Here is a 12,163-nt window from a genome sequence, read left to right on the forward strand (position 1 = left end):
TAATTTTTGTATTTTTGTAGAGATGAGGTTTCACCATGTTGGCCAGGCTGGTCTCAAACTCATGACCTCAAGTAATCCACCCACCTTGGCCTCCCAAAGTGCTGGGATTACAGGCGTGAGCCATCACGCCCGGCCAAACTTTTGTATTAGTAGAAACAGGGTTTCACTATGTTGGCCCAGCTGGTCTCAAACTCCTAACCTCAAGTGATCCACCCGCCTCAACCTCCCAAAGTGCTGGGATTACAAGCATGAGCCACTGCACCTGAGTTTTCTGCAGAGCGCTTTCATCAGTGTTCTTCTCTCTTGTCCTCCCTGCAGAAGAAATCGACGTTGACGTGGAGAGCACGGACTATCTCACGGGTGATCTGGACTGGAGCAGCAGCAGCGTGAGCGACTCTGACGAGCGGGGCAGCATGCAGAGCCTCGGCAGTGACGAGGGCTATTCCAGCGCCAGCATCAAGAGAATAAAGCTGCAGGACAGTCACAAGGCATGTCTTGGTCTCTAAGAGAATGGGCACTGCGGCTGCCTCCTTGAAGGTTCTCCCTGTTGGTTCTGATTAGGTAACGTATTGGACCTGCCCACAACTCCCTTGCACGTAAACTTCAGTGTCCCACCTTGACCAAAATCAGCTTTGTAACTGTTTTCAAGGAAGTGCTTAGGATTGTGGGTTTCTGATTGCATCCACTAGCTTCTCTTTTACTCGCCATAAAAATTTGTCTCTGAGAGACTATACATTCCAATCAATTTGAAGCATCCAAGAATTCTTAGACCGAGTAAGCAATGTCCACATCTCAGCAGCCCCCCTCTTTGCTCTCCTCGTGTCCTCTCCCAGACCTTTCTTCCAGTTTTCTGGCTTACTATGTTACTTGCCTAGGAGGAACGTCCAAGTGTGTCTTGTACTTAGGAAACTGAAGGAAACAAACTTTTGAAATTGAGATCCTGATCTCAGAACTCCAAAGTAAGCTTTGAAAGCGGCATTTAAGAGCACTTAACCATGGACCTCACCACCAGTGAGGAAGTCAGGAATACCTCTAGAAAACACGCCCTTCACACTGCGCATGCTCATTCCCCCGACGCACCGCGTGTGGATGGGACCAGTATTTCTCACTTTAAAATGGACACCTTGATAGTGTGTCTTTGGGGTTGCACAGCTCATCAAAGTTCCAAATTGTTTGTTCTCACAAACAAAACGGTACAATCTATTTTTGTGCGATGTTCTTGGGACCTCGTTGTGTTCTGCTATCTCGAGGCACATTCTCCCCTCCAACTTTGTTAATGCTACTTGTCTCTGGAACATTTTTTTTTCCTACCTCAGAGATAAATGAGATCTCCATTTCCCACTTAACACAAAGTGATTATCCTTTTTTTCCCCCCAAATAAGTGACATTTGGTCCAATTATAATCTATTTTCCTATTGAACTTTCAGCAATAACTGAGCTGTGGCACTAGCAGCGCTAGTAGCCATTTTCAGTGAAAGAAAAAGTCCACGTTTCTACTCTGTTGCAGGTGAACAGGAGGGGATGGTACACCGTTACTAGAACTCCTCTCCTTATTGATTATTTTTGGACACACCCAGAAACTTCTTTATGGAGGCTTTTGGGTTGATAGTTTAAAAGGCTGATTTTTCTTTTTGGTTATGATTTCTCCCTTAAGTGGTCTCCAACTTTGTAGCATTTTTATTTAAGCTAAAACAGAGCACATGTATATGTACATAAGACACATTAAATCTATAAATACTATTTATTCATTTTATATAAACTAATGTAATGGAAAAAAAATTCTTATGACTTTGTGCTTTTATAGATGTTCTAGAAACTTTGTATGTAGGTATCTACAAAATTAGTTCATTCCCCTGAATATTTTTGCATTCATATTTTTGAGGTCTTGATGTTTTCAGCCTCCGGCGAATCTTTTTCATTGAATTTGAACCATTTGTAAAATCTGTGATGCTGAAGCAGAGTGTGTCACAAAGTGATGAGAACATTCCTAAAATCCATGGACGCACTGCGACCTAAGGGCTCAATGGCTGACTCGGCAGCGGGCAGCCACCTCCCCCCGCACGCCTGCTGGCCTGCGGTCACTCGCACACCACAGCCTGAAGCTCCCCCAGCGTCTGCACCTCGCACACAGCTAAGGTCAAAGTTCAAACGCACTCCCCACGGAAGCTCATTCTATGCCCGAAGAGCAATCTCAAAAAGCAAGATTACTTTTATGTGTTTTAAAAAATGATTCTTTAATGTATTTTTCTAAATGTTCTAATTGGAAGTAGTGGATTCTTAAATGATTCCAAAGTCATCTGTAATTCTTCTGTCTTTGTTTTTTCTTCATTTCAGCTTTGGCTGGGGGGAGGGGCAGGTGACACAAAGGATTTTTTTTTTTTTTTTTTTTTTTTTTAATTTTTGGAATCTTTTCCAACAACCAGCTAAAGATTTGCACTGAAATACAACTTGTATGCCTTTTGCATTTTTAAAGCCTGCTTCCTGGATTTTAAGCAGAGTGATGGTGTTCACAGAGCCAGCTCAGCCTGTAACATGTTTGAAAAAGATATGTCTGCACTTTGAGGTCCCTTTTGAATGCCATTCACTAGACCTCTCAAGCATTTTGTTTCATTGCTACATCCAAGCGCCTCACAAGTCCACGATGCGGGACAGCATCGAAAGCTCAAGACTTTGGAAAAAGCTTGTGGGCTTGCACTGGGGGAGGGAAGGGAACAAAATTTGTGTACTTCTTTGTTTAATTTAGAAATAAGGCATCCAAGAGATGCCATTATTTTCTGTGTTTCAATTGTTGTGCCTTTGAGTTAAACTGCATTTTTGTCTTTTGGTTGAAATCTGAAATGTACTGTCCCAATATAAAACAGTAATTATTTGACCTTTGCACTGTTTGTCTGGTCCTTTTCAATTTGATTGCATATAAATGTGGAACTTGATAGATCTCTATATTTTTAATGCACTTGTGATAAACTGACAGCAGGGTTAGACATTACTTTCAAAACTCGAGGTAGACCGAGTCAGCATGCTAGACAGGCTTCTCTCTCTAACCAAAACTGTAATCTTCAGGACCAGCAAACTCAGCCCAAGGCAGCTAATCCCCTGACCCCATCCTCCGCCCCCGCTGCTGACCAGCAGCCCTGGTTTGCCAGTCTATCCTCTCTCATTCACTGATCCACCAGCCTGACTGCTAAGAGCTATAGTCTTTTTAGTTGTTTTGTCTTTTTAAGCAAGATGAAAACCTTTCTAGTAGGGATTTGGGGTTGGGAGGGGATGGGCAAAGATATAAACCCCAGCCTTTAAGACTTTGACAATTGTACGTAAATATAGACGTGTATAAATATAGGCACATGCATATTTTTATGTGAAAGTTGATTTTAAAAAACTAAAAAAATCTAAACTGCACTCTTATTGATACCATCATAGTGCAAGTGGGAAAAATAAGAGTATGCAGTCTAATTTAATTTCATTCAGTGAGAAAATATATATGTGTGCTTCTGTAACATCCTGAAAACATAGCTTTCCATCCCCTGTTGGCTTTGAATGGTGGGCCGAGCACCCAGGGTGTCTTTATTTTGGTTTTCTTTTGCTAAGCAGAGATCTTGAATTCTTCAAGGTGCTGATAGCAACTGCTGGCTCCTTTCTGTAGTCACACACCTAATGCTAGTTTAGTGATTCCAAATGCATCACATTTTTAGGCAGGACCTAGATTTTCCCAGTCAACCCAAGATGAAAATAATTTCAGTGTTGATTCAGAACTGAACATGAAGTAGGCCCTCATCCTGCAGTTGGCCACTTGAGTGTTTTTTTGTTTTGTTTATTTTTAAGGTGGGCATTTTCCTTTAACCTCTACTTTTTCAAAAGCAACAAAGGGGCCTCGACCTAGTTTTCCTGTGGGCCTCTCTTCTGCATCCCCAAAGTGGCCAAGAGCAAATCCTGGGGGCTAAGAAAAAAGAAAAAAGTGTAAACTAGGTAGGATTGTGATGCTCAAAATAACCGTCTAGCAATATCTTAGAGCTTGAGAATGGATTTTGTGGGCTTATTTCTTCTTGCCTCTTCCCCATCCTTTCAAGAGAGAACTTATTTTTGAAAAGTGTCTATACACACACACACACACACACATTATTATTTAGGTTTTTATACCACACTGTATTGGCAAGAATACCACTATCATTGTCCTTTACAGTCTACTTCTTCCCCCAAGTCTTGGTCTTTTTTTATTTTTTATTTTTTCATGAACCACACAAGAGACTTTAAAATCCTGGTCTTTTCTGTTTCTTCTTTGTTTCCCCAAGTTTGTCTGCACCTCTTTGCCTTCCCTGAGTGTTGAACATCAGGTAGTAAAAGGCTAAACGCGATTTCCTGCACGTCAATCTATTCTTTTTCTATGTTTGACTCCAGTGCAGCGTGTTTAGCGTGTCTAGTAGCTGGCTACTCCTATTTAAAAACTCTTCCTGGTTGAAGACAACCCAAAGGCCCTTTTCGATGAGGTGGTTTTCTCATTCTATATCCTCTGATGTCTATAGACTGTAGGATGCTTTGCTTTCAAAGATAACTGGGTTAGAGGGTGGGGTGTGCAATAGGTGATTTATCATGATTTTTTTCATTATCAATATTACATGGATGATTTTTCTCAGATTCTTCTGAAAGAAGAAATTGACAGGCACTGCTAGATTCAGCTATTGAATGGCTGAAGAGATTGAGTATCTGACCTTTTCTCAAAATCATAAAGTGAGAAATCATAAGGCACCCGATTTTAAGATTTATCCAGATTTTTACATTTTGATTTCTTCTCTCTGGGGGGGTGGCAAGTTGAGGGAGCATACTTCATTTTAGCTTTTACCTGACAACCAAACTTGCCTTTACCCCCATCCCTAGAACTGGTGCTCTTGGAATATTGCTGTTAACCATCATTTTGGGGGGGCCATCTTCCTAATGCTACATACAGCCTGACAGGGGAGCAGCAGATGAAAGGGTATGCTATTCTGTTTCCAGATGTTTCTTTATGTAAATATGACGCCAATGTAAATCCTGTGTCAAGACCATAGAGAATGGTGCTTTTTACTACAGTTAGCACATGCATTTTTAGAAACTACATGTTTTAGAGAATCTTTGCTGTGTATATGTAAACTGTATTGTTCAACCGTTAACAAATAATAAATTATTTCATTATTAAAGAAATTGTGGTCTTTCTGATGTTTTGTATCCCAGTTTACCCTTTCATGGTTGTCCTTGCACAACTGCGTTCATCAGATTTCTTTTTTTCTTTTTATTTAAGGGAAACATCACTAGCTAAAAGGTTTCAGCCCTTGGAGCCTGTGATGAGGATTGAGATTGTGTAGCTCCAGTTGAGCCCATTTGTTGATCAGAATTAGCCACAGTCCCACCCTCTCCACTGCCCCATCATCCCACCTACTGGTTTCACCTGCTGGTTCACTCGCTCTTGGCTGACTTGTCCTTTGTCTTGGGTGTCTCTGATGATGCAGGCAGTGCACTGGGACTGTAAGCACTGCCAAGACTTCCGTGTCTTTCGAGCAGCCTGTAGCCTGGGAAAGATATGCACACAATTTAATGCGGTGTAATTAGTTGTGGAATAAAGTTGTACGGTAAAGTTCCATGAGAAGTCAGAGTTGGTGCATTCGAGCTAGGCCCTGGAGGAAGAGTGAGTGTTTGCTGGGAAAGGAGCATTACTGGGAAGGAGAACATCCAGGGCAGTTGAGGCAGGTGCTTAGGCAGGGCAGAGCTTCGTGGGGCTGCGGTGTGGCCTGGAGGCTGGGGCACGTGGAAGGAAAGACCTCGTGGATTGCACAACTCACTGAGAGGAGAGAGGCATTGGCTGAAGATGTCCATTCTTTTACATACTAACCCATTTGGTTAGTATACATTTATTCATTCACTGAACAAATACGGCTTGAGCACCCGCTCTGTATCAGGCTGTGTCCTAAAGGTGAGGACACATCTAAGAACAGCACACAAACGCCCTGCCTCATGCTGCCACCTTTCCAGCGTGAGTCTCACTGGTGCTCAAGTCCTCGTCTGGGCAAGTTCGCCAAGTGCAGTGTGTCTTCCTGTTTTTGTTACACCAGGAGAGCACTTTTTCAGAGTCAAGAGGAAGGAAAAAGTTGTCTTTCTCCTTGTTGACCAATGTCTTCTTATTCTAAAAACCACCTAAAATTTTTGAAAGTTTTTTATGGTGCCCTATAAGTTAACTACATTGGCATTGTGCCTGCAGGGCTGATGAAAAAGGAACTTTCTGGTACTGCTACTTTGGCAAGTGGCCTGCCTTGTCTGCTTTCTCCAAAGGGTAGGGGTGGCAGCTGGGTCCTTTTAGGATGTGTGATTCTAGGATCCATCACCGTGGACGAGCTCCAAATGGAACCCAACCCCATTGTGCATTGGTCACAACCTCAACAAAAGCTACGTTCTCTACAGCATCAGGATTCCTGGTTTACTGTGGTTGTGGAGAGGAAGCTCTGAACTGTGGATAATTAGAAAGACAGCTTTCACATAAAATAGCCTCCCCCACAAGATGACAAATCTTATTTCCGAAGTTTCCTGACTTGTTCACAGTAGCTGGATGAAAAAATATCACTTGTTATAATGCTGTATGGGCCCATGTCATAATGAGGGTCAACCCACATTTACTGAGTGCTGACTAAGGGCTGAGTGCGCCACTGCAGGGCCTCTGTGAACCTTCACATTGGCCCTGGGAGGGGAGTGCTAGCATTATCCAAACTTTACAGGTGAGGAAGCTGAGGGAGAGAGAAGTGAGGCATTTTGCCCCAAGCCCACAGAGCTTGTGAGGGGTGGGATTGGAAGCGTCAGCAGCCTGGCTGCTGAGTCCCATACTCCCTTGCCCCAATTTTTACAAGAGCTGTGCCACATTGTCATCAGTCTTCCATATACAGCATCTTTTCCTGTTTAAGCCTTTGAACGAGGCTACCTATTTTCTATGGGGGGGACCTTAGATTCCAGACAGAGGAGCAGAAAACTGGGAATTCACAATACAATTACTAAGGCATGGCTCTCCTCTCAAACTTAACTTCCCTCTGTGCCTGTGGTGAAGAAGGACCCCCTACTACTGATCCTCCTGGGGATCTGGTGGGAATAAACCAGCATGCTCTCAGAGGAAGACACTCTATCCCATGTCTTCTTGGTGGCGAACCCTGTGACATCGCTTATTTATGCAACCAGTATTTACCATACACAACTTCTACTTAAGCCTTGGAGTCTCCATTACCCAGTGCAGTTTTGACCTGCCTCTTCTATGTCACTATGACCTAGATGAGGAGGGCCACACCAAGGCTCTCTGCCAAGAGACTATGGAAGGCCCATTGCCCACTTAGGCCTTCCCATCAATAAAGGACACTTAGGCCTGTAGTCCCAGCTACTCTGGAGGCTGAGATGGGAGGATGGGAGCCCAGGAGGTGAAGGCTCCTGTGAGCTATGATTGTACCACTGCACTTCAGCCTGGGTGACAGAGCGAGACCCTGTCTCAAAAAACTAAAACTAAAAAAACAAACCCTTGTAACCTGCACATACACCCCCGAATCTAAAACAAAAGTTGGAATTATTTAAAAATACATATAAAAGGAAAGGACATTTGGCTTCCAGTGGCCAAGGGCCCTACAGGCGGGGTCTCTGCAGGTAGTATTGCTCAGGGCTCAGGCCAAACGGGGTGGCAAGGCAGCTCCCTCCCACTCTGTTCCATGCAGAATTCTGGAGTCATTGCCTCTGAGAGTTTCTTTGTGGGACTGGATGAGGTAGATGTGGCTGCTGGCTGCTACCTGGGTTGAATATGTTGCCCAGAGGAAAGGGAAGCTTTATGCTGGGACAGAGTGACTAACCCCCTTTCAGGAAGACAGCAGGGCAGGCTCTAACTGGCTGAAGCTTCCGGGAGCCTCCCGGGCTGTGGGTGAAGGCTGCGTGTCTGGTGAAGACAGGCTAAGGATTTAATGGGCCAGGCAAACCGTCTCATCCAAAGGGATGACCACAGGAAGAGCCAGCACAGAGGCCAAGGGCATGCAGCTGAGGCCAGGTCAGAGCGGGTGGACTGGGGTTATTGGAGCTGGAGAGGCCACTCAGGCCCTGGAGAAAAGGGAGGGGGTTTTTCTAGGATGCTCTTGGCCTCGCCTGGGGGCAGAGGTGAGGAAGACAGTCAATGCAGGGAGCTCTGTGTCAGAAATATGTCTGCCTTCAAAGAAAGCAGCCATCCTGGAGGAGAAGGCACCTGGGAGGGCCTGAGGGATAGGGGAAAGAAAGAAAGGCACAGGCCAACCAACCCCATTGGCCAGCCAGATGGCCGGACTGGATGACACCTGGAGGCAGCCCCCAGCCATGTACAGGGGCCAGTAGGCATGGGAGACCCAGCATCTGCTGGGGAGTCCATTTAGTTACAAGCAGAACATCCAGCACACTCCCCTTGCCACGCTGATAGTGTCATCCCCCGGAAGGTGGAAAACACCATTGCTGCGAAGCTTTCGAGCCAATAATGACCAACAGGGACGAATAGGCTGGCCAAGTGGAAACAGAAACTCAGGGGGAGTGCCCATGTCCTCTAGGTACCCCAGAAGGTGGTCCTGGGTGATGGTCACATGCACAGACTCTGGTCAAATGGAGCTAAGGGTCGATGCCAACTCCACCCTTACACCCTAGGTGACCCCAAGCAAGTATCTGGGGCTCTACCCACCCGGTCTGTAGAGTGAGGATAACAACAGCATGTACTTCCCAGGGCTGCTGGGGGGATTAAGTAAGGTAAAGTATGCAAACAGCTTTTCCCCGTGCCTGACATGCAGAAAGCATTCAGTACATATGAGCAATTACAATCATTTTCCCAGCCAAGGAGAGAACGTTCGAACACTGTCTGGCATGTGACTTGGATTTTCAGAATACGAAATTCCAACACTCAGAGAAGAAATAAGCTTGGAAGGGAAAATTACATTAGAGGGTGGGGAAGTGTTCAAATATGTCATTCTGACTGTGCTGTTTAGACAACAAACAGTGGGCAGGAAGTGGTTAAACCGAAAGGGGGAGCAGAGGGTGACTCAGGGACAGAATGTGGGCATTGACAGTGGGGGGGGTGGGTATTTTCCAGGTGGTACCTCACCTAGGTGCTGTTCGGAAGGTCAAAATGACCCTAAGACCCCTCCAATCCTACAGGGCAGCTCCTCTCATAGAAAGAGAGACCAGGTCGTACAGAGGTGACTCAGAGAAACAGAGACAGAAGGAAGTCCTTGCTAAAATGCCCGTATGTTGCAAGTATCTCGTCAGAAGAGTGCAAGATGACTTCAGTTCCAGCATTCACATGTACACCCTTGCACTACGAATTCAGAACAACAGTAGCTAGAGCTCCACCAAGACAGGAACAACTCTACACTTCCAGTGTGACCTCTGAGCAACTGCAGAGGTTGTGACAATTCTTGGCTACTTTACAGTTAATAACCTTGGTCAAAGAAGCCACCAGTCAATGCAGACTGGCACAGGGCATGGAACAGCGTGGGGCCCAGAAGAGGTATCAGTGGAAGTGTAAAGAGATAATCAGGATAGAACCTGGCCCTGCTTTCTTGTCACCACACTTTCTAATGTCAGGGAAAAGTATTCTTTTGGGACTAATTACAGCAATCCCATTGCTTTCCCCTGAAAAACAGGTGTGTTTACCTCAGGGAAACAGTGAATCATGCAATAGATCATCTTTCTCTTCTTCCTTTGGCCGTCAGGAAACTCAGAGCCAAATTCACACTTCACCTTTAGTAATTCTGTGAGAACCTGTAATTTGCATGTTTGTGACCCAGTTTCCCCTTAGTCTCTTCTCTGGCCTTGACTTTTACTCAACATTTTTCCTATTTTAGTATTTGTAATTTTGGAAGTCACTTCTGATTCACCTTTGTAGAGAACAGGAGGATACTGCCATGCGGAATCACTGTGTAAAATAAAAAATGCTTTGCAAGCAGAGGGAAGTGAGGTTGACTAAGCAAGAGTGAGGTTATTGGGGTCAAGGGTGTGGAGAGGGAAGGTGAGTGTGACGGGTTTTTTGGTTTTTTTGTTTGTTTTTTTGGTTATGGAAACAAACTTGCCAAGGAGTAGGAGGGAGCTGCCCCAGGGCTGGAAAGAATCCCTCCTGTCTAGAAGAACTGGGGCTCCTCGGGGGATTTCCAGAGGCCAGAGGCAGTGGCAGTGCTGACCTGGGTCTGAGTCCCCTGTCAGAAACAGGAAGGAATGCCATCCTTTCTCCTCAACTGGAGAAAGTTCATTGGATTGCAAGTAAATGAGAATAATTGTTCTATGGAACTAGCTTTGAATCTGCTCTGTTACAGATTTGTTCTTGTTGTTGTTGTTGTTGTTTTGTTTTGTTTTTTTTTTTTGTCGCCCAGGCTGGAGTGCAGTGGCGCAATCTCGGCTCACTGCAAGCTCCGCCTCCCGGGTTCACGCCATTCTCCTGCCTCAGCCTCCCGAGTAGCTGGGACTACAGGCGCCCGCCCCTGCGCCTGGCTAATTTTTTTCTATTTTTAGTAGAGACGGGGTTTCACCATGGTCTCGATCTCCTGACCTTGTGATCCGCCCGCCTCGGCCTCCCAAAGTGCTGGGATTACAGGCGTGAGCCACCGCGCCCGGCCTGAATGCTTTTCAAGAGAGACAGAGGTGAACTTCAGGCTCAGAGCTAAGGCAGAACAAGAGTCTCCAGTATCATATGGCCCCAAGCAGAGGTGGTGAAACACAGCCAGTGAGGTTTTTACTAAAAACAAAGGACTTGATCACCATCAGAGTTGTACAGTACAGTGAAGGCCACAGAAAATGCCTGGGTTTTGGAAGAATCCAGGTGACTGGTTCAAAAACAAAAGCAATTGGACAGAAAACAATTTGGTTGAGAACAAGTTGCAGCGGAAACAATTCAACCCAAAGGACAATTTGGTCTAAAAGTATACCCCACATTATTTTTCAAAAATTAGAATTTTAATGCAGCATGAAGGTGAATTGCATCATTTTGTGCCTTTTCAAGTATTTTGCTTACATTTCAGGATATTTAGTTTTACCCTGTGCTTTAAATTTCTAGTTAATTTTTTAGTTAACTATTTTTATTCTGTTCATTTTTAACGTTTTTTTAATCATGATTTGGCACATATATATGTATTTGTTTGTTTGTTTGTGTTTTGAGACAGAGTCTAACTCTTTCGTCCAGGCTGGAGTGCAATGGCATGATCTCGGCTCACTGCAACCTCTGTCTCCCGGGTTCAAGCGATTCTTCTGTCTCAGTCTCCTGAGTAGCTGGGATTACAGGCGTCTGCCACCATGCCCGGCCAATTTTTGTACTTTTAGTAGGGATGCGGTTTTGCCATGTTGGGCAGGCTGGTCTCGAACTCCTGACCTCAGGTGATCCACCGGCCTCAGCCTCCCCAAGTGCTGGGATTACAGGCATGAGCCACCACCCCCAGCCAGCACATATAGATGTAAAAGTGCATAAAACATAAAGGTACTGTTTAATAATTATAAAGTAAGAACCCACAAAAACACAACTAGTGAAGAGCCAGGACATCACTGGCCCCCAGGTACACCTGAGTGTCCTTCCCGACACAACACCCTTGTTAGCCCTGAAGGACATAGCCACCCTGCTGCTGGGTGACTGCGTCCTTTTTGCCTTTGTCCTTTTGCCTCCTAAGAATGCATCTCTGTGGCTAGGCTTTAGGTTTGCCTATCTGTTTGAGAATACTACACAAACGAAATCATATTGTAAATGTTTTGTGTCTGGCTTCTTTCATTCAACACTGTGACATTCGTTTTTCTTGTGTGGTTGCAATACACTCCTTTTCATTACCATACTGTGAGGTTTATAACAGCAAATGTTGGAAACAATCTAAATGTTAAAAAAATAGGGGAGGCTAGGCACAGTGGCGCATCCCTGTAATCTCAGCACTTTGAGAGGCCGAGGCGGGTGGATCACTTGAGGTCAACGGTTCCAGACCAGCTTGGCCAACATGGTGAGACCCTCGTCTCTACCAAACACACAAAAATTAGCCAGGCATGGTGGCTGGCTCCTGTAGTCCCAGCTATTCCGGAGGCTGAGGCTGGAGAATCACTTGAATCCAGGAGGAGGAGTTTGCAGTGAGCCAAGATCGTGCCACTGCACTCTAGCACGGGCAACAGAGTGGGGCTCTGTCTCAAAAAAAAAAAAAAAAAA

General features: G+C 45.1%; 1 protein-coding gene across 3 annotated transcripts in view; it reads left to right on the plus strand.

Annotated features, from left to right (window-relative positions):
* The window catches only part of MXD1 (MAX dimerization protein 1), a 28,048-nt gene extending 22,876 nt beyond the window's left edge, over positions 1-5,172 (plus strand). For 2 of the 3 annotated variants that reach the window (XM_011985019.1, XM_011985021.1), the window contains one exon: positions 319-5,172. In XM_011985019.1, the coding sequence (XP_011840409.1) occupies positions 319-506 (188 nt within the window). In that variant the 3' untranslated portion in view covers positions 507-5,172. The remainder of the gene's footprint in view (positions 1-318) is intronic. The other variant, XM_011985020.1, reaches the window with a different exon arrangement.
* Positions 5,173-12,163: the final 6,991 nt, after the last annotated feature.

The sequence above is a fragment of the Mandrillus leucophaeus genome, unplaced genomic scaffold, assembly GCF_000951045.1.
Source record: "Mandrillus leucophaeus isolate KB7577 unplaced genomic scaffold, Mleu.le_1.0 Scaffold279, whole genome shotgun sequence".
Classification (NCBI taxonomy): Eukaryota; Metazoa; Chordata; class Mammalia; order Primates; family Cercopithecidae; genus Mandrillus; species Mandrillus leucophaeus.